The 21,441-nt window shown below is 44.0% G+C and overlaps 1 protein-coding gene across 1 annotated transcript in view; it reads left to right on the forward strand.

Annotated features, from left to right (window-relative positions):
* Positions 1-21,441, forward strand: part of CHCHD3 (coiled-coil-helix-coiled-coil-helix domain containing 3) — a 262,616-nt gene that overhangs the window by 136,678 nt on the left and 104,497 nt on the right. Inside the window, exon 5 of the mRNA XM_054988628.1 lies at positions 14,806-14,889. Coding sequence (XP_054844603.1) covers positions 14,806-14,889 — 84 coding nt within the window. The remainder of the gene's footprint in view (positions 1-14,805; positions 14,890-21,441) is intronic.

Raw genomic sequence — 21,441 nt, forward strand, 5'->3', positions numbered from 1 at the left:
GCAGCCAGGAATGTGAGTATACAATAAGTTTGACTTAGCGCAAGTGTCTACCATGGTCTTTTTCCTGTGTTTCTGCTCGTGCAACATTTCTGGCACAATTAGAAATATTAGCACAAGATCCAACCAGTTACCTGCAAACAAGAGGTTCATTGTTAAACTGAGTATGGGACAATATGGCGCTGCTGGATTAATCCACAGTCCAAAGAGGAGAGGGTAGCACTTAGAAAATAAGAACGTGTGCATCTACAGTTTTTATCTGCCCAAATGGTAATGCTGAAGAGTCGATAGAAGTAAAGATTTGGCCCCACTTGAATTTCCATCCTGTGTGCCCAGATTCCATCCTTTAGATCCAAACCTCAAGACTGGGTACAGCCGGTAGTAGAAAGATCCGGGTAACGTGCTTAAAATGAGGACATGTTGATGGGCACAAGTAAGTATGTGACAGAATATGGAGAAGTAGGAGGAGGCTCCAGTTTATACCTTATCGGAAGAGTTATTTCTCAGACAGAGTAGTATCCTCCAGGAAATGTGTAAGTTAGTGGAAGACCAGCAGCTTAGCAGGTTTGGTCTCAAATTATGATTTTTGTAGCTGGGATGGAGCCGTTGAAATTTACCTGGAAGCGGCAATAAGCTGCTGTTCTGATTCTTGACTCTAAATTGCAGCATCTTCGTATTGTCTGGACTACGCTTCAGTCTCATTCAACCCATCTATTACCCCATCAGACTTAGATGTAAATGAGAATTAGAGCTTGGCATCATTGGCGTAGCAATGGTGTCTCACTTCAGATCTCCTGACAACCTCAAGGAGTTTGTTTTATGTCAGTGTTTAAAAGCATAAAGGGCAAAACAGAGTCACGCAGAAACCCATACTACCAGGCCACAGCACCGGATCCCCCCCAGAACTACCTTCTGGAACCAGGTTAAAGTTCGATCTGCTGGAGATTGATACTCTCCCCACTCCCAATTCTGAAAAATAGTCCAAAGGAGACCATGCTCAATGGTGTGGAAAGCTGTTGATGAATCTAGGAGTATCAGCTGGATAGCAATCCCTGCATCTGTTTATCTTGCGCAGTCCTGGCCCTTTATTTATTATTTATTTATTATTTCGATTTATAAACCGCCCATCCTCAGGGGCTCTGGGCGGTGAACAACAGTTAAAATCAATAAAAACAAGAAAACAGTAATTCTAAAATCAACATACAATAAGCAATAATAAAATAAATTAACCAAATACATTAAGGTGCAATGGTGGGGAGAACCCCCCACCCCACACACACACCCCAAAGGTGGGAGGCCGACATGGCACCGCCCCCTTCAACCACCAAACGCCTGGCAGAACAGCTTTGTCTTACAGGCCTGGCGGAACAATAATATGTCTCACTGGGCCCGGGTCTCCATTGACAGAGCATTCCACCAGGCTGGGGCCAGGACTGAAAAGGCCCTAGCCCTGGTTGAAGTGAGGCGGGCTTCCTTAGGGCTGGGGACCACCAGTAAACATTTATCCGCTGATCAAAGCGGTCTCCGGGGAACATACAGGGAGAGGCAGTCTCGAAGAATGCCTTGGTTCAGTGCCTTCAGAATCATTTTCATCCAAATGCTTATTCCTTTGAATATGCAACAGTCTTAGAAAGGAGAGGAGGAATATGAAGAAATGGGTGGGGGTGCTGAGCAGAAAGCAGTTAAGTGGTGCCCCAACCCTAGCTTTGGAGTATACAATACTTGGCCAGAGTGATCAGTCTATAGTGGTTTTATGGAGTGGGGGTGGGGGTGAGGGTATCCCATATCTCCCTCAACCCTAGTCTTCCTTCCTTATAGCTGCCACAGTCCCAGAACAGGGATGGCATGTGAGATATCTCTGTGGCGTGTTCTGACCTTGTTGTTTAAACAGCCCTATGAGCCGATTTTCTATTAGAACTTGTATTCCCCGAGCTGCACAAGTCCAGCACCAAAGCTGCTGCTCTCTTTACCCTCCTTTTTAACATTAACCTTCCCTTTGAAGCACAGCAGAGTGCCTGAAGGCCCATAGACACTCTATGCGACCTTTTGCTTTATTCGGTGCAAAAAGCCCTTGTTTCTTCACTTAGCATTTCATCGGGCAGACTTGTCAAGTTGGTCTTGACGGACAGATCTTTATTCCCTTTACAAACACGAGGCATGTCAGCTGTCAACTGTTCAGAATGGGAAATTGTTTCATCCTTCATATGACCCACCCGTCCGTTCTGGCCTCCTTAGGATTAAGGAATAAATAGTTGGCATTGTTGTGGCCGCTCCACCTTCTTAAAACACGTAATTGGATTTTGGTCATCAGAAAATGCTAATCGGATCTCAGAAAATGTTTCTTCTTCCAGAGTTCTGTAAATATTTATTTTTGCTGTAAGTTTTTAAAATGTTTAACTCCCTGTACATATTTTGGGGTCATATCTGACCCCCAGAGAGAATAATAATATATACTGCTTTCCCCTCTGAACTATATCACTGCATACTTGTGCGTTCTCCTATAATAAGGGGATTGGTTTGGTCTGTGGTTTTTCAGCCTTCCTCGCCCTTTTCGCTGAAAGGATATTGTGGTCATTTAGTCCGTCGCTTAAAGCAAAATGAGAAAAGATAAAATGCTTCTGCACCAAACTGTTAGTGGTCTAACCGTGCAATCCAAAGCAGAGGTCTAAGCTCATTGACTTCAGTAGATTTCGAAGGATGGAATTCAGGTTGGATGGCACAGTTAGCGACTGTATCTTGGCATAAACTGATCCATACGGATTAACATGGCGGGTGGTGAGCTGTTATAGGCCCCAAGTACTGTCTCTTTATAGTTGTATTCCTGTCCTGTGAACAGCAGCTCTCAGAATAATGTTACATTTTTAAATTATAGTAATTGTCAGGGTTTTTTTTAAAAAAAATGCTATAAGTGAATTGCATTCTTTTTTGACCTCGGTATCAGATTATAATATGCTATTCATAAAAGTAGGAGGGTTGAATTACATCATACTTTTTGGAATAGATTGGTTTTATCCTTTTTTTACTGGCTCTGTAGGCAATTATATGTAGACTGTTGAGAGGTTCCCTGCCCCCTGAAAATAAATCACGCGTAGAGTCTACAAAAGACGCCCCAGCATGTTTTCTTCAAGTGTAGGGAGACACGACGTTAGCTGGGAAGCATAGTTTAAAAAGAGCCGGTGGAGATGGCTGCCGTCACGTGTTCTTCACATATCAGATGTCTTGTGACTCATAGTTATCTGGTATTTTTCTGTGGCACTCAAATCACCCAGACCAAAGTAAATACGCTCTATACTGTGTATGACCTTTTTATTCACATCAGCATGTGACATTGCCTTATATTGAAATGGATCATAGATTCTCACTGATCTCCCTCAGGGTTATCTCCTCTAACTGGTAGCAGTTTCCCCAGGTCTTGGACAGTCCCAACTGCTGCTATCTGAGATATTTGAACTGGCTCTGGCAGGGATAGAAACTGGGGTTTTCTGCATACAAAGCATGTTCTCTACCAAGTACTTAGCTGTGATGAGCTGGGATCATCCCTGGGGAATCAAATAGATATTTCTCAGTCTTGTTCTGAAGTGTGATTTTTGCTTTGCAAATGCAGAATGCTGTGCATCACAACCTACTGACTGCAGCTAGAGTTCTGGAGAATAATACGTAGCCCATCTAAGGTGGGTAGCGAACAGCAAGGTATGTGTCCAGAAGCACCTTGAAGACCAGCCGGATTTTCAAGGTATAAGCTTTTGAGAGTCAGAGTTCCCTTCACCAGGTGTCTGAAGAAAAGAGCTCTGACTCTCGAACGCATATACCCTGAAAATCTTGGTCTTCGAGGTGCTACTGGATTTGAATCTTGCTGTAGCCCACACAAATATTTCTTCAGACGAATTGACAAAGAGAGTTGATATTCCATGCCTGATGCAGTTCTACTTGAATATCAACTTTTTTGCCCCAGATCTGACTGCTTCTGAAAGCGTTTTTTATTGCTGTTGTTAGCAAGAAGAAATGGTAGCACATCTCAGCCTGTTACTTTTGAGGCAATGCAATTGATTGCCACTCGCCTATTATTGCATAGAAAGGATAGAGGACAAAGCCTCTCCCTGCAGGTTGACAGCTACTATTCAGAACAAAACTGTACATTCACTGCTTTTTTGGGCGGGGGGACCCCGCATATAATAGAGTTCTAGATGTGTGCGCCCCCCCAATCCACATATATTTCTTTGGCAAGGCGAAGCTAAAGTATACACAGTCCCAACAATGACCTTTAAAGCTCTTCCAGCAACACCTCATTCAACATTGGCTTTGCGCACCTGTGAGTAAAAAAAGTACATTTTACAGAGGTGACCGCCTCCCTCAAAGTGTTGCTAAGCTTAGTGTTTGGTTTATCAGAGATACTTTGATAAGAGGCACTGAACCTTGTACGATTTCTCATTTACAACTAAAGTGCAACATTCAGTTAATTGAATACATGGCCACTGTTAATTATTTTGTTACGGCTAATTGATATTTGTTGAGATCATGTTCTGCAGCCCCATAAATATAATATTACCTCGTCAGTAGGCATTTCATCAGTGACTTCTCTGCCAATGTGGCATGTTTATGCTTCCTATTGCTGTGGTTTGGGGCTCTATTTTTTTTCTTTTTGCTTGCGTTGCATTACACGGAAAATACAAATGTCATTGGCCACTTGGTAGATTCTGCTCATGCAAATTATTTATAAGGTTGCCTAAACACCAGTAGCGAGGATGGGAAAGACTAAACCTTGGTGAACTGCTGGTAGCCAGGGTATATAGCACTGGACTGCATGGACCGGCCGTTTAATTCGGGAGAACGGAGTCTCATAAAAGAACCGGGTCAATGGTAGGAGTGCAGAGTTGGCATGCCTTGATGCATGTTGTTATAAAAATACTAATAGAACTCTCCTGAATCCTGCCAAGGATCTGTCTAGTCCAGCCTCCTCTCTTCCTGTGTCTTGGCCAACCCACAAGCAGAGCCACGAGCGCAGCAGCCCTGCTTCAGTGTCCAAGGGGTTTTCTGCCTTTGAACTTGGCCATTGAGCTGTTGCGGCTGTCAGCCATTGGCAGGCCTATCCCTCTAATTTATTTAAGCCTCATTTAAGGCAGTCTTGCAAGACTGCTTCTTTAGGCATCAGAAGATAAGTTTCAGGTGGGTAGCTGTGTTGGTCTGCAGGAGTAAAGCAAGATTCAAGTCCGGTAGCGCCTCAAGGGTGTAAGTTTTCAAGTGTCAAAGCTCCCTTCAGCAAATTCAACTTGTTATTATTCAGGAGGGATTTTATACATTGGTAGGAGGACAGTACTGTAAGGAAAGGGTTCAAACAGAGGAGTTGGAAAAGGGATAACGACTGTAGGCTATACTACTGTGTACTCTTACTGTAAGTATGCTTCTGCATAATTTCTGCATTGTTTAATGTGTCATGTTTAATTGCTTATGCTTATTCAGCATTGTTTTACCTCTGTATCAGATTTCTGCCTGTTTTCATATTTAATGTGATCCATGCCCTATTCTATTGTTTATTGGAGGTCCTAGCTGTAGATCCTTTGACTTATACTAAGTAATCCTTCTTCAGTCTCAGTGAAAAAGGCAGTCTGTAAATAAATAATAGCCAGAGGATCATTTCTTACTTAAGCTTCTTGCAGATGTGATGTGTGCGAACCTCAGAAGTGCAAAATGCTCCTTTAGTACTTCCAGTTTGAAATATTAGGTAAGCTCTGTTTACTGTGAGCAAAAAGCCTTGCTGAGCAGCTCTCCCACAGCACCTCATTATCGTCTTTCAGTTGTTGGGAGTTGTGCTGCACCACAAATGAAGTGCTTTTCTCTTTGCTTCACTAGTTCATTCTCTTCTCAACATGAAGTGGCTTCTCCTGACTCCCAACTGGTCTATATACTAGGAGGAACTGAGATATGCTAACCAGTAGATAGGACTGGAGGACAGGAAGAGTCAGAGATAACAGAGTACTGCTTGCTTGTTCCAAGACATGATTTCATTTGATTTATTTATGGTATTTATGTCCCCTCCTTTCTGGACCTAAAGTGGCTTCCATCAGCCTTCTCACCTCCATTTTATCCCCATAACAAGTCAACCTTGTGAGGTGGGTTCAGCTGAGACTGTATGACTGGCCCAAGGTCACTTACCATGCTTCCATGGCAGATTGGAGATTCGAACCTGGATCTCCCAGATCCTAGTGCCATACTCTAACTACTACATCACACTGTTCACATATGCATGTTCATCACATGGTAGCTGCAATGTCAAGAATTGCATTTGTGAATGAGCTGCCACATAGATAACACTATTATCACCTTTGCTGGCTCTGCTTTTTATTGGAGTCTTTTCGCAGATTCAGCTGCAATTTATCAAGGCAGTGATTTTCACATTTTTTTTTGGCTGTTCCCATTTTTAAATGTACTGTTCTTTTCAAGGTGCACAACTCTCTCCTCAGTTAATGCTATGCAAGTTTATATTCTGTTTTTCGTGTTTAGCAGTCGTAAACATATAGCTTATGACCTCCCTGGAAGAGAGTTGTGACCCAGTTTTGGGTTTCTAACTAGGGGTGTGCAACCCGAAAAGATTCAGGTTTTATTGATTTATGGTATTTATGTCCCCTCCTTTGTGGAAAAAGGTCAGGAAATCCCCGAAATCCAAAGCAGCATGCCACTTCGGGTTTCCAAGTCGCTTCGGTATGCTCCGTAAAGATTCAGAGCATACTGAAGTGACGAAGGAGGGGGGAGGCTGCCCCCACCCTTAAACACCCACACCCACCCCTTAACCCCATCCCCCACCCCACTTACCTTGTGCAGCCAGGGCCTTCCCTGCTGCTGGTGTGGCTGGCTGGCAGAGAGGGCCTTCCCTTTTGCCGCTGCCACAGCCAGTGCGGCTAGCCAGCAGAGAGGGCCTTCCTGCCTGCCGCTGCCACGGCTGCTGCGGCCGGCCACCAGAGAGGGTCAGCCTTCCCTTCTGCCAGTGCCAGGTAAGTGGGGAGGGTGGGGAGGAAAGGGTGGGAGGGAATGGTTAGGTTTAAAGAGCCCTGACGCTTGCGAAAGGGCCCTTTAAACCTACCCCCCCCCGGGTCCCCCGAAGCTTCCTGAAGCATTCTGAATGCTTCGGGAAGCTTTGCTTCAGGATTCGGAAATCCCGAAGCTTTCCAGATTGGGTCCGATTCAGGTATTTTACCCGAATCAGATTCCCGAAGCACACACCCCTATTCCTGACCCAGAGTTTCAGAACCCCAGTGTTAAGCATTGGTTAATCAAGGGGTGTGAGAACTACTGATTGAAAATGCATGAGTGGACAAGATTGATGTCTTAAAAGATGGCAGGGGTGGGTGTTTATTTCCTACTTCTTAAAGTTTAGTGTCCCTTTAATTTTCTCTCTCCCTTCTCGTTCCACAGCAGCAAGTCTGTTAATTTGCTGCTTTTGTTTTCCTTCGGAGAGGTCTAGGCAATTGCTTTTAATTGATCTGTTGAAGTAGGTGAGGAGAATTTGTTTGTGATTAGGTGCCTTGCAATCTCTCCTAGTCGCTCACTATGCATAGCTGACCTTTTGTGTGTGTGTGTGTGTGTTTTTAATACTCTTAAATTTCCCTGAGCGGTGTATTGTTGGAAATGTAAATTGCTCTGTGACTTTTTCTGCCTGTTTCCACACTATTGACTTTCTTAACTCTCTTTTGGTATAGGTGGGGGGTAGGGAAGAGGCTGTGGCTTTGCATAGCAACACATAAGATAGTGAATACATATGCTGCAATAGTTCTCACTAGAGAGCACCCTGATTTTTCTCATGCTACTCTTTCGTATATCCCTGCCCCAATTCTACCTTTTAGGGGCTCTTTGGGGGATGTTTTGTTTTTTTTTAATGGTTAGTGTGAGTTGTTAAGAGTTGCCATTCAGGTTTCCTGAGTCTGTAGAATTTAAATCTCTAGGTTGGAGGCAGATGCATCTTGTCTTTGGTTCACAATGTGTATGAATACTAAGGTATTATACAGTACACAGCCTCCCACTTACATTTATTTATTGGAATATTTTTATATTGCCTTTCTTTGCCAAAAATAAGCCAATGGCAGCTTACAACAGTAACAGTATAGCTAATGAAACATTTCAATAATAAAACAATCTTACACGTTAAAATGATAAAAAACGATCCAACAGATCCAGTTAACAACTCTTTTAAACGGGACTGCTTTGTACTTCCCGTGAATGACGGAGAGGGACAGTGAGGAGTGAGCATCCATCGGCAGCCTGTTCCACAGCTCCAGGGCTATTGCTGAAAACACCAAATGGGCAACCACAGTCCTCACTCTCCTAAAGGAAAGAATAAAGAGTTGGCATGATCATTGCAAGTGGCACACACACTGCAGATATTGAAGCGCATTATGAACAGCTGATAACAGCTTATGGAGTTAATATGTTTGTCTTATATCCTTAACCAAAAGAACGCGCTCCATTCCACCCCCCCCCCTTAAAAATTGCAGAATGAAGAAGTGATCATAGCATATGGTCAACAAGATCCTTTGGCTATGAGTAAAAGGGGAGGGTGAGTCAGATCCCTGATAGCGAAAACAGGGTATTTTCAGTATGTCACTGGCTTGGATGAAGAGTCCGTCTAGTACAGCATTTTGTTGCCATATGTGGCCAAAAAGATGCATCCCACAAAAAAGTCTAGTATTTATAGGTATACTGTACTAGCCATTGATAAGAAATCCATTTTTACCTGTGAAATGTTGGAGGGAGGGTATTTTTAAAGTATTTATAGAGAGATACATGTAGACTGAGGTAAAGGCAAAACTGTTTTTGAACTGGACCAAATTTTAAACCTCCAGCCATTATCAGATTTTCATTCTGCACTTCTGCTTATTTTATACATTGAACCATTGGCCCAAGATACTAAGAGTCTTGATTAGAGGCGGGCATGAACCGAAATACGAACTGAAGTTTGTCACGAACCAGGCCAGTTCGTGGTTCACAAACCAGCTGTTCATGGGAGCTTATTTCTCACGAACCGTGATTTTAGCCCGGTTTGTTTGGTTCGTATTTTGGTTTGTCACTGCAGGCAGCCTGGTGCTGACCAATTAGTTTCCTAGGCAACAGGAGGGGGGGCTCTCTGCAGACCTTCTGCTGACCTGAAAGTGACGCTTTCATGAACTGAACAAACTGGTTTGCAAACCGGTGCAAGTTTGTGAAAGTTCACGGTTTGTGAAACACGACAAACCATGAACTGCACAGTTTGGAATTTTCCCGGTTCATGCCCATCTCTGGTCTTGACCGTTCTTTTTTGTTGCAAAGGTTATTTCCACCCTGCGGATAAAGTGCTCTAGGTGGCCACAGCTATGGAAGTTCATGTAATCATTTTACATATATTATGGTTCTGTTTATAACTTGTATGTTTCACGTGTTTATGATTTTTTTTTTGTTTTTTGAATCCGCACGCTTCCAGGAGCTGGAAATTAAGGTAAGCAGTAAAGTCAGAGATGCAATAAGGAGAGCAAAACATACATAGTACAAACAGATGCAACAAAAGTTATTCGCGGTAGTAATGTTTCACAAACAGCAGACCTTCTGTCTGACTGTTTCTGGGGCGAGGTAGTGGGGAGGAGATGGCAAAGACACGGAGCATACAGGGGACTGAGAACAAGTCAATTGATAGGTTTCCTTAGTGCAGGCATTCTGTGTCTTGGTCACAGGTGTGGCTCTGCAAACCAGGAAGAAATGGTGTTTAGCCTTCCCAAGTGTAAGCCCAACTTATTAGCTCTGTCCGTCCCTCAAAACAAGCAGAGATGATGGCTTAACAGTAGAGTACACACTGTGTAGTAACAAGGTATGATCCCTGTTGCATTTCCAGTTAAATGTTCTTGTCTAGTAGGCTGTATATGACTTCTTCCTGAGAACTTGAAGAGATGCCAGCAGTTACCATGACAGGTATGGGATAGATGGACCTAAGGTGCCATACGGTAAAAGGCATCTATTTATGTTAGGGGTGGGGAACTCAAGGATCAGTAATAGAACACACACATGATTTGTATGCATGAGGTCTCAGGTTCAGTCCTTGGTGTCTCCAGTTAAAAAGATTGTGGACAGCAGTGCTGAGAAAGATGTGCAGGTGGATATCTTTGAGAGCTGCCTGTCAGATGGCTGGGCTGGGATAGGTATGGCTCAAGTATCAGCTGTTCATCATTGTGTCTTCTGTACTGCCCCACATCAGAACTGTGCATGCACAGGCCAGCCTGCGCATGTGCAGTTCCCATGTGTGTTTGCACAGAAGAACACTTGATGAACAACAGTTACAGGTAAGTGCAACCTTGTTTTCCTTATTAGGAGGATAGAACAACTGAAAAGAGATTTTCAGGGTGAAAAATAAAAACTGAAGGAAGACAAAAATGGTACATGTCGAATTCTGTGAATTGCATCTTGGTCTCGCGCTCAGGGGCTGGGCACCCATTCCAGGTGGGTGAAGTATGTAAGGTCACTCACCAACTGGTCAGGCAGGTCAAAAAGTCCAATAGTCCTGGTCAAAACACAGGAGAGTCAGTTCGAAGCAAGGCAGGCAGGTGCAGGTCCAGGATTCAAGCCAAGGTCATTAGTCAAGAGTTCCGTCCATGGGGAGCAGGATGCAAAGGAAGGTCGAAAGCTTCCAGGTGCGGGAATGCAGGTCACAGGGAGTGACGAGCTAGGTTGCTTCCACTTTTATCCTCTGCTCTAGTTAAGAGGCTGGGGTGCAGGTGTTTCCTCATCCCCTGATTCTGGCTCCTCAGCCTTGGTGTCCGATACTGCCTGATGCTGTGCACGTAAGCGAGCACTCCGTTGGCGCTCCCAGACCGCCTTCCACTCTCGGTGCTTCCTTCTAGTGATTGGCTCGGGGGGGGGGGTCCCCGAGCCTCTCTGGTGCTGGTCTCTCTCGCTCAGTGTGTGCCCTCGCTCTTATTGGCTTCCCTTGAGATCCTGTGCGTGTCCGCTGCAGGCTCTTTTTGCACTGTGGACAGCTCCGATGCAGGCTCCTCTGACGTAGAGACTGGCTCCGCCAGCTCTTCCAGTTCCTCGTTCTCCAAAGAGGACATGACAGCAGGCGGCAAGTTAGCAGACTGAGGCTGGCCAATGACACCTGGTGTGTTTCAGGCTTGGAAGTTAAGAAAGCTGATTCCTTTTCTTGGAACTTCACTGGGGAGGAGGTAGGTAAGAGCTGGTTGCTTCCATCACAGCCTCTTCAAATACCATCAGGTATTTCTCTCACACTTGAGGAATGCTGGCCTTACTGAAAGATTTAGGAACGCTTAGATACATCATGCATCCCAAATGAGTATGTGCCAATCGAGTACAGCTTTATGGGTTTGCTGTGTTCTTTGGCATACCAGATTAGCAGAGGAACCTTCAAGAATTTCTTTCTTTATGGTTTTACCATAACAAATGCACTGATAATAGTGAACGAGGTTGTGAGAGATGCTTGGCAGAAAGAAACATTGGGGTGGGGGTGTCGCCTGTCAATCATGCTCTTGATGATGGCATTTGGTTATTGCCAGCTTAGGATGGAATTTCACGAGTGTCCTAGAGGTGAAATGCTGCACGCTCTCCTACTGCCTCAACGGATCTCTTCTCCTTGACGACCATTCCATTCTTGTTCTTTGCAAACCTCATTCCTCTGGGCTGATAGGGAATAAAATTACCTCTTTGATCAGCAGCGCTGAAAATTGGGGAAAGCTCTTTGTGAGTAAAAATGTTCAGTGATGAAAGTCTGAGGCTACAGCTTGGAATTGTATGAGGACATACCTGTCTCTCTTGTACCTCTATCACAAACATGAAAGTTTTCCCAAAAAACAATAAAAGAGCTAGCATATTATAGTGGCTCGAGTGTTGGATTAGCATCTGGGAGACCCAGGTTCGAATTGCCTCGCTGCCATGGAATTTTGTTGGGTGACCTGGGGCCAGTCACACACTCTGGGGCCATACAGACCATCTAGTCCAACCCCCTGCCCAGTGCAGGATCAGCCTAAAGCATCCCTGACCAATATTCGTCCAGCCTCTTCTTGAAAACTGCCAGTGAAGGGAAGCTCACCACCTCCCTAGGCAGCTGATTCCACTTTTGAACTACTCTGACCGTGAAAAAGTTCTTCCTAATATCCAGCCGGTACCTTTGTGCATGTAATTTAAGCCCATTGCTTCGGGTCCTAGCCTCTGCTGCCAACTGGAACAGCTCCCTGCCCTCCTCCAAATGACAGCCTTTCAAATATTTAAAGAGAGCAATCATGTCCCCCCTCAACCTCCTCTTCTCCAAACTAAACCTACCTCACAAGGTTGTTGTGAGGATAAAATGGGGGAGAGAAGAACTATGTAAGGGGCTTTGGGTTCTTACTGGGGAGAAATGAAGAACTTGGTAGCTGACAGCAGTTTTCTTAGAGCCAACTCACATTTTAAAAGGTTAATTATCCGGCCAAGCATAGTTTTGTATAGCTGCAAGGATTTGGATAGTCTTATTTCGGCAGGCATATGCATGCTGCAGACATAAACCATTTGGACTGGCATGGCTTGAGCTTGTCTGAAAGCCTGCTGGGAAAGGATTGTATTGCTGCAAGGAAGCTCGGAGTCTCCCACGTGGAGGAGTCACCCGCACTTTTGGTAGGTGCCCAGGGTCTTGAATCGGGGCCCTGGCAGTGCGGGCTCAGCTGCCTTATTCGCGTGCCACATAAGCAGGGAACCTGCTGACCTGATCTTTGCTGAGAGGCCACGCCACTGCTGCAGATGACCTAGGGTGATATTGGAGAAGTCTGCTTAGTAGGGGTCAAAGCCCAGAAAACACTGTATGCACTGTAGAGCTGTTGACTCTGGCCTGCCTCTGCCAGACTGAGCGACTTTTAAAAGATTTATATAATTTATATTTATATAATTTATTTTTATGGAACTTAAGGTAGAGTGTATGAGACTCCCGGGAAGTATCTGCCACCGATCAGACATGGACTTGCTTAGTTTCGTCATGTAATGGACTCTCTTATCTGTGGCTTACCAAAGATTCTACCATCTCAAAAGAAAGATTTATCTTTGACTCTTGGATCGCTTTCAGCAATTAGCAAGGCCTGCCCAACAGGACTGCTCTTTGAACAATTCTGCTTATTATTTATTTATATAGGGTCCTTTTTGCTTTGCCCCTTCTCATCAAAATACACAGACACCTTTCAAGAGTTTATATATTTCCTTTATTGAAATTTCACCCTAGTTTCTTAATGAAGCAAGTTATCAAAATATATATGGTTATTATAACTCTTACAAAAACAGAACACAGAAAGGCAATAAGTATTAGGTTTGCTAACATTTCCTAATTAACTCTAAGTTTAAAACAATCAAAGTTTCTATGAAATGCATTAAGATTCCCATAGCATGCAATGCAAAGATAAAATTCGCGCCTAAATCCTCATGAGATTTCTTCCAGTCAGAACTCTTAACATTCTATTTTTGCATGTTTTATAGATTATCTTATGCAAATATCTAAGATCTTTTCATGTGATAGCACAAACAAACTATGATTGGTTTGATGCTTCATTAAATATTCGTAGTTTCTATTGTATAACCTTCTAATTAGCCCAAAGATGACGTTGCAGCCAACTTGCAAAACAAAACTATAAATCTCTGAGAAATGATAGAAAGAGTTAAGTTGGTAGATCACCATTGGTTCATTTTCTGATAGAAGCATATTAATCTAGATAGAGTCCACCATTTTTAATTAGTTGTCAAAGATGAAAGTACACCTGTTTTGGTTACCTAACATTCTGAAAAAAAACACACACAGACAATTCATGCAAAGTTGAGAAGTTCACCCAGAACGCTAGTGTATTGCTTTATACTGCTCAGTATTGCTTACTGCAATGTGTTTTTAATCTGAATTACTGCAACCATCAGAGTTGCTTTATCATGTCTTCCTGCCATAGTCTGGGAACTTAAGAGTTGGGGGGAAACGAGATGTTGCTGGAGTATCCATCCCTAGCAAATAATCTTTCCACCTCCAGGCCACAAGAATTGCCAGTTCTGTCAAGCTACAATTACCAGAATGTGTTGAAGGGGTCAGGCATTGGTGACCTTGACCAATAAAACAATGTGAAAGTGCTTTACCTGTGTAATGTAGGTGTGGCCTGAGTCATTCATAATATTTTGCTCGAGTGTGCACTGGATTTAAGCATCTAATCCAACAGTGAGATTTCAGAAATTTGACAGTACCCTAAATCAGTCATTATACCAGCGACACGGTGGTAAAAGTGTCAGACCCTGGGAGACCCAGGTTTGATTTCCCACTCTGCCATGGAAGCTACTGGGTGACTTTGGGCCGGTCACAGACTCTCCGCCTAACCTACCTCGCAGGGTTGTTGTGAGGATAAAATTGAGGAGAGGAGAACGACGTAAGCCACTTTGGGTCCCCATTGGGGAGAAGGGCAGAGTATAAACAAAGTAAAATAAATAAAAATTATCCCAGGAATTTCCCTATGCTGACCTGCTGGCTGCCTCAGAGTGTTGTTTTTCTCCCGCAAGCTGTAATGCCAGCCTTTCACGAAGGAATTAATTCCAGGGCTGTTTGCCTGGCATGGTCTTGTGAACTGTGGCACAGCTGTTGAGCAAACAGGGAAGAACAATGGGCAGGCACTTAACATTCTCAATGCGCTAATCATGATCTTATTAATATACTGGCTTGGCAAACCGAGCAGGCTGTAGGCTCCCATCTCAGTGTAACTGTTAATGGGCACAATTTATACCAGACTTTTGCTTTGCTGGTGTTGCTTTTTCTTGATCCAGTTTTATCTTTGTGTGTCTTGCTTTTTTTTCCAGGCGAAGCAGCTGGAAGAGAAAGACAGAGAGCTGAAGAAGCATGACACTTACTACAAAGAGCAGCTGGCTCGACTGGAAGAGAGGGTGAGGAAGCATTTATTCCATTTTAATGAAAGGGTTTGCTGTTAATTCTTGTTACCCAGTTTTAGACTAAGTTTTAAATTGGGGGTGGGGGATGGAGAAGGACTTTAAGTTGTAAAGTCTTACAGAACCACCTCCCTCCCTCTGTTCCTCCACGGCAGCTTTGCTCATCTGAACAGGGTCTCCTGCAGGTGCCAGGCTGCACACAGGTGAAGTCATCAGCAGCCCGTACAAGGGCTTTCTCTGTGGTGGCCCCTATCCTGTGGAATGGCCTGCCTGAGGAGGCCAGGAGAGCCCCCACTCTCCTGGCTTTTCATAAACGATGCAAAACCGAGCTATTCAAAAAGGCTTTTTACTCAAATGGGAGGACTGTATTGTATGGATGGGGTCTCAGATGCTTCACTAACAAATTGGGGATCATAGACTTCATCACTATTTTTGCCTTATATATTGTCTGCTGCTTTCAATATGTACTCCTATGTACGACCGGCACTCCATGTTGTCTAATGTTAGTCCTAGAATTGATTATGTTTCGCTTCAGTATCTCTCCTATGTCTTGGATCCTTGCTGATGCTATGTCTTTCAACTTGTATATGTTTACCTTATGGTATTGTATTGAAATGTACTTACTTGATACTGATTGTATTAACCTCATACTGTGTAATCCGCCTTGCGTCTCAGTGAGAAAGGCGAACTATAAATGACGCAAATAAATAATTAAAAAATAAAGCTGGGGCAGGGTGGAAATTGGGTGCTCCCGTAAATATTTTGTTGCCCTTGGTGAATGCCTAATGTGAAGAAGCTTGGCCTGTTTTAGTGTCTTGACCATGTCCCCCACCCCCCCAGGAAGCTCAAATAGAGAAATCTTGCCCTTTTAAAAAAAAATGAAGAGGTTTGCATTTTGGTGAGTCTCCCAGGAAAGGAGTCTTCAGCTGGGGACCAGCCATTTGGGGCATCTCTGAATGCCCTGTTTAGATTGGTTAAGATTTGACAGCTGGAGAGTGGAGTCTAGGGAGTGATCCAGATTTCTCCAAGGGAGATTTTCATGTTGATATTAATTGCATAAGTTTAAATATACCTGGCCTTAAATTTTAAGGGCTATAGAAACAAGGAGCTTAAAAAGATGGTTACAATATGTCATGGTTCCAGAGAGTGTGTGACACATAAATGTTGCTAATGTGCCGTATTTTGACCTCTGGTTTGGGCCATGATTGTCAGAAGTTTGTGAATAAGATAGGAAGCAAAAAGAAAGGACTGGCCTTCTGTTCAATCAGTGTCTATCAGCGCAGAGTGCAACCCAGCGCAGAAATTGTGCTTATGAATGTATGCTACTTTGGAAGCAGTTGGACTTTGGGTGCAGTAATTACAGACTGTGGGCTCTGTCAAAAGAAACAACCTCCAAAGCTGTAAACAGGCATCGAAATGAACGTGCATAGATAATTTAAAACTCACGAGAAGGCCTGGGCTGGACCAGACCAATGGCCACCCTCCTTTCTCATGCAGTGGCCAACTAAATGCTGCAGGAGGATATGGCAGATATCTTGCATGAAACCTGTTGAGATCAAATGATGGTGGATGCCAGGTGTTTCACATCTGCGACATACGTTTGTGCTTTGGAATTTTTTATCCTTCAGCATATTACAAGGTGTAGCTTGTATTTTTATTTTACAGATGGTTCTGCCTGTAGCGAGGCCACAGATGATTCTACCCTCTTACTCGCAAGCGGCGGCTGCTTCATTTCCATGCTCCCGCAGAGAGTGGCCATGGGTGACTCTCTGTGCCAGGCTGAGCGCTGCTGCTTCAATTTGTTTTCTCCGCTATGGCAAATCAACTGGCTTTTGCTCTGTGAGGGCCCACGGAGGTGAAACATCTGCTGGCGTGGTAGAATAGCCTCGTGAGGAATTTTACTGCGTCCGGTAAAATTCTGTGCGCGTTGATCCCAGGAACCGGTCATCTAGAAAAGGAGGAAAACACTGATTCAGGTAGAGGAGGGTTGAGCCAGGGCCACGTAGAACCTCAGCAAACTGCTGGGGCAGGGGGAGCAGAACATTTCTGAAAGATAGGAGGTTGCGCTTTGAGACCCGACATGCCTGGTAGAAGTCTGGGGTGGGGCAGCCTCTTCCTTTGCTGTGGTGAGGACAGATGTGGGTCTTCTGCTGGGCTTGACCAACACGCCAATCAAGAATAGGTCAGAGATGTGGTTGTGCATCCAATGGCGGCTCTTCTCATCTCTAAGGAAGCCGTTAAAGAATTGCTGATTTAAAAAAAAAAAAGAATCTCAAAGAAATTGTCGGTTCCAAGATTTCTAGATTCTGTTGAATGGAAGCGTTTACATTCACAACCTGGAAGAGAGACATTTTATTTTCCAAAGATTGAGGAGCCCATACACCTTCTTGGTCTTCTTCTCTCTCTTCCCTTGGGTGCCTCCTTGGTTCCCCCAGGTGGTAAAACACCCAGTTGCTGGTTATTGTCACATGAGGACAATGAAATGAAAAAAGGAGTGGTGGTACTGCATGTGTTGTTTTTTGTTCAGGGCTCAGTCCCACAACCGTTTCTCAGAACAGAAGGATCGCTTTGCTGGATTGGGGGAAAGATGGATCTCACCCAGATCCTTGCGTCTAAGAGCAGCTGGCCAGATTTCTCTGGGATTCTTGCAGGCAGGAGATCAAGGCAATAGCCCTGCCGCAGTTTGTAATTGGGAGAAACTATAAACCACAAAGAACTGAGCCAGAGTCTGGCCTTCATGGGGCTTCTCCAGTCTCAATCATAAACAAAAAAGCTTGCCGTTAGGAGGCATGATAGCCCAGTCTGTTATATGTTACACTTATGATAGCAATTCTGGAAACTGTGGGCAATCTAAATGGGCAACTTAGTCGCCCATTCAAAAGCTCACAAATTGCACCAAGCGTACCATAAGCAAAGAAGTCATAGCCACACTCCCCTTGAAAATAGAAATGCCAACAGTTATTTGTAGGATGCTACAGAGTCAGACCATTGGCTTCTCTAACCCAGTATTGTCTGCTCTTGCTGGAAGGAGCTTTGCAAGGTCGCGAGCAAAAGTATTTCTCTGTCCTGCTAGTTAAGAGCCTTTTGAAATGGAGATGTCACAGACTGAACCTCGGAGCCTTATGTTTGCCACTGAGCTATGGCCCTTCCTCTAGCACTAAACACAGTTGTACTAAATGTTGATAATCAGATGCATTCTGTTTGTGAAGAAGGAAGCATTAGTTACTAAGAGTTAGCCTTTTCGAAATGTGTCTAATCAGATTTATAATATGTGAACGGTCTGTTGCTGTAAGTATGTTCCTACTGTTCTGCACTGTTTAATATGTCATATCAACCTGGTTATGTTTTGTTTCAGCATTATTTTTCCCCTCTGTGAAAAAGTTCTGATTATTTTCAAACTCCTGCTGTTTTTACCCTATTGTATTGGTCATTGAATATTCCAACCCATGTTCATATTGATTTATACTCTGTAATCTGCCTTGAGTCTCAGTGAGAAAGGCGGACTATAAATAACGTAAATAAAAAATAGATACATAAAATAAAAATGAATTCAGAGATCTTTCCCCAGCATCACCGAATAGAGGCTGTGCTGTTGAAGGTGGAGGGAGCTTCCATCCTTCTCAAAATGAAAGGAATGAGAAAGCAAAGCTGAGACTGGCTGTACTGGCTAAGAATGTTAGATAAATACAACACGGGTTCTTTGGGAAATCACCTTGGATCTTGATAGGCGGCATTTGTGTCTATTGCATCGCTGAGTGTCAAGCCTCCTCCATCTAATTAATTGTCTTCTTTATTCGCTTTTTTTTCCAATTAGTAGCTTCGCATTCTTGTTTCTCTTTGCGGCAGAAGCACCGCCGCAGTCATTGATAATAAAGGGAATGACAACACAATAGATTAGTGTCAGTACAGTGCCCTCCGCCTAGACCCAAGTTATTATACATATTCACTGCCAGATGACGCCTGTCACTTTGAAAATATTTCAGAGGCCAGCATGAAGAGGCACCAAGCTTTTGGCGAGGATTAATACAGGACCGAGTGAATGACCGCCACTGACAGCTCAGATGCTAAAACATAAACAATTCTGTGCTTGGGGGCAATAACCATCCATAAAATTGGTTTATGTGCGAAAAAAAAATCCTCTTGATACTTCGGTAGGGGGGGAAGAAAGTGATTCCCCAAACAGCTGCCGGTATTTGCAGGTCACTGGTGGCATATAGGTGTGAGTTATTGCACCCTCCACAGCAGCTAAGCAAGATGAAATAGTTTAACAAAGGAGTTAAAGAATAACCACCTTATGTAGTATATCTGCTCAGGCTATAAACTCATTATTTAAGAGTTTCCCACATTAGATTTCAAGAGAGGGATGCATTCATCAGGACTAAAGGGACATTTGGCTCTTCGGATTCGGAGAATATATGAGCTAATTCTCCTGATTCACGTTGATACCAGAGCAGTTTTGCGAACTAGGCTCCAGAGCAGAGGATGTAAAGGTGCAGCTTTTCTTTCCGAAAATGTTGAATGAAAGCCTCCGAGCCAATGGTACAGAAGGCTGGAAGCCGTAGTGGGCTAATTGCCATTCTTCTATGGGAAACGGCAAATCAGTGGGGAAAATAGATTGAAATAATGAAGATGCTCATAATGGAAGAGCTTGCTTTCCCTCCAGCAGGAGTCCTCAGCAAAATGCTCCTAGCTACTCCGTCATTATGCTGCGTCATTATTTCGTTTCCAAAGCGCAGATGTTAAAAATGGAACAGAACCAACCCTTTGCTCGTTTACCAAGGAACCCACCTATCCCTCCGCAGTCCGGCGTGCTTCAAAATTGTGTGAAGCATATCTTGTCATCTGTGCTTTGGACATAGATGCCAGAACGGGTATAATTATAGCCAGTGTCATTCAACGGATAATTCACTGGGTTTAGTTCTTAGAAATCTGACTTTCAATTGGACTCATAATTTGCCAGTCACCTAGTTGCAAGCACCAAGTAGTGATTGTTTCAATAACTGGAACTAGTAGAGCTGGAAGTCTTACAGCCACCTGCCATGTAGGAAACACTCAGTTATCATAACCTGAACCAAGATATACAGTGTAATGTTAAATGTACAATGCAGAAATTTATCATGCTCATAAACATCCTAAAGTGAATGCTTGCTTCATATGGGAAACAGATAATTCACTGTGTAATTTATATATGTGATAAGCTCAGTAATGTGTGTATCCTCCATCCCTTGTAAAAGGAAGGCCAGTGCATTGAAATAAATAGAAGAATTATGAGGGGTCCCATTGTGTTATTAGGAAATCATGAAAAGTGTCGGACAGCTCTCTGAAACAATGTGGTCTCAGTGCAAAAGAGTATTTGGGAGGGAGCAGAGCAACCTGTTAAGCCTGTGGCTCTGAAAGAAAGCTGCTTTGAGAGCTCGTGGTCCTTTCTCATGGATCTCATGGTGGAAGACTGATGGTGATCTGGATTATGATGTAGTTATACTAATATAATGTCCACCACATAGTAATAACGCATAGAATCATAGGGTTGGAAGGGTCCTCCAGAGTCATCTAGTCTACCACCCTGCACAGTGCAGGATATTCACAACTACCTCCCCCCACACCCCCAGTGACCCCAACTCTATGCCCAGAAGATGGCAAAACTGAGCTCATCTAGACAGATTAGTGTCCCCACAATGGGGAGCTGGGCTGAGAAGAGCAGCTTATCCAAGGCCACTTGCAGAATTCATGACAATAGTAGGAGTTGGACCAGCAGAGTGCTGATTTGCAGCCCAACCACTTAACTGCTATGCTATAGCAGCTCTCTATAATGATAAGTGCGCTTATGTACTGCTCTTCTAGAGAGATCAGTGCTCCACTTAGAGCGGTGAACAAGGTCTGTGCTATTATTACCCCCACAATGCCGCTGGGGAGCTCGGCTGAGAGGAGTGGCTTACCCAAGTCCACCTGCAGAGCTCAGGGCAGTAGTGGGAGTCAAACCAGCAGAGTGCTGCTTCACAACCCAACCACTTCACCATTTTGCAAACATGGTTGTCCAAAAATGCTGTGGAGTAGTTTTGCTCCCTTTTCTGTAACTCTACACGTAACGTTTCTTAGGTTTCAGGATGGTAGTTACACTGATTTTTTTTCTCATTTCTTTATTCCAACGTCCATCTATGACTCTTGGTAGTCTTTGTTCTGTTTGAATGCGGGGGGCATTTATTGCTAGTCATGTTTCTGTCTTGTAGGACGGAGATGTTCTGCCAGGCATATACTCTCCACTCCCCTCCCAAATGGTATCCCTTTTACCCATTCTGATAAAAGACTGGCGAAAGGAAAAGGACAGGAGGCGAGCTATCTCACTCCACAGCACAGCCCTCAGCTGTACAGATGGACCTGGCCAGAGTGGAACAAAAGATGTCACACCCAAAGAGCGGGCTGGGAAAGCCAAAAGGCTCGATTGTCTCTTTTCCTTGCGAATGAGGAAGATCAGGACTCCGGAGGGGGAAGGACCCCTGAGGTCTGAATCAGAAACTGATTTAAAGGCAACCAGTAAACCTCATGGCCGAG

This window comes from Eublepharis macularius, chromosome 9, assembly GCF_028583425.1.
Source record: "Eublepharis macularius isolate TG4126 chromosome 9, MPM_Emac_v1.0, whole genome shotgun sequence".
NCBI classification, from domain to species: domain Eukaryota; kingdom Metazoa; phylum Chordata; class Lepidosauria; order Squamata; family Eublepharidae; genus Eublepharis; species Eublepharis macularius.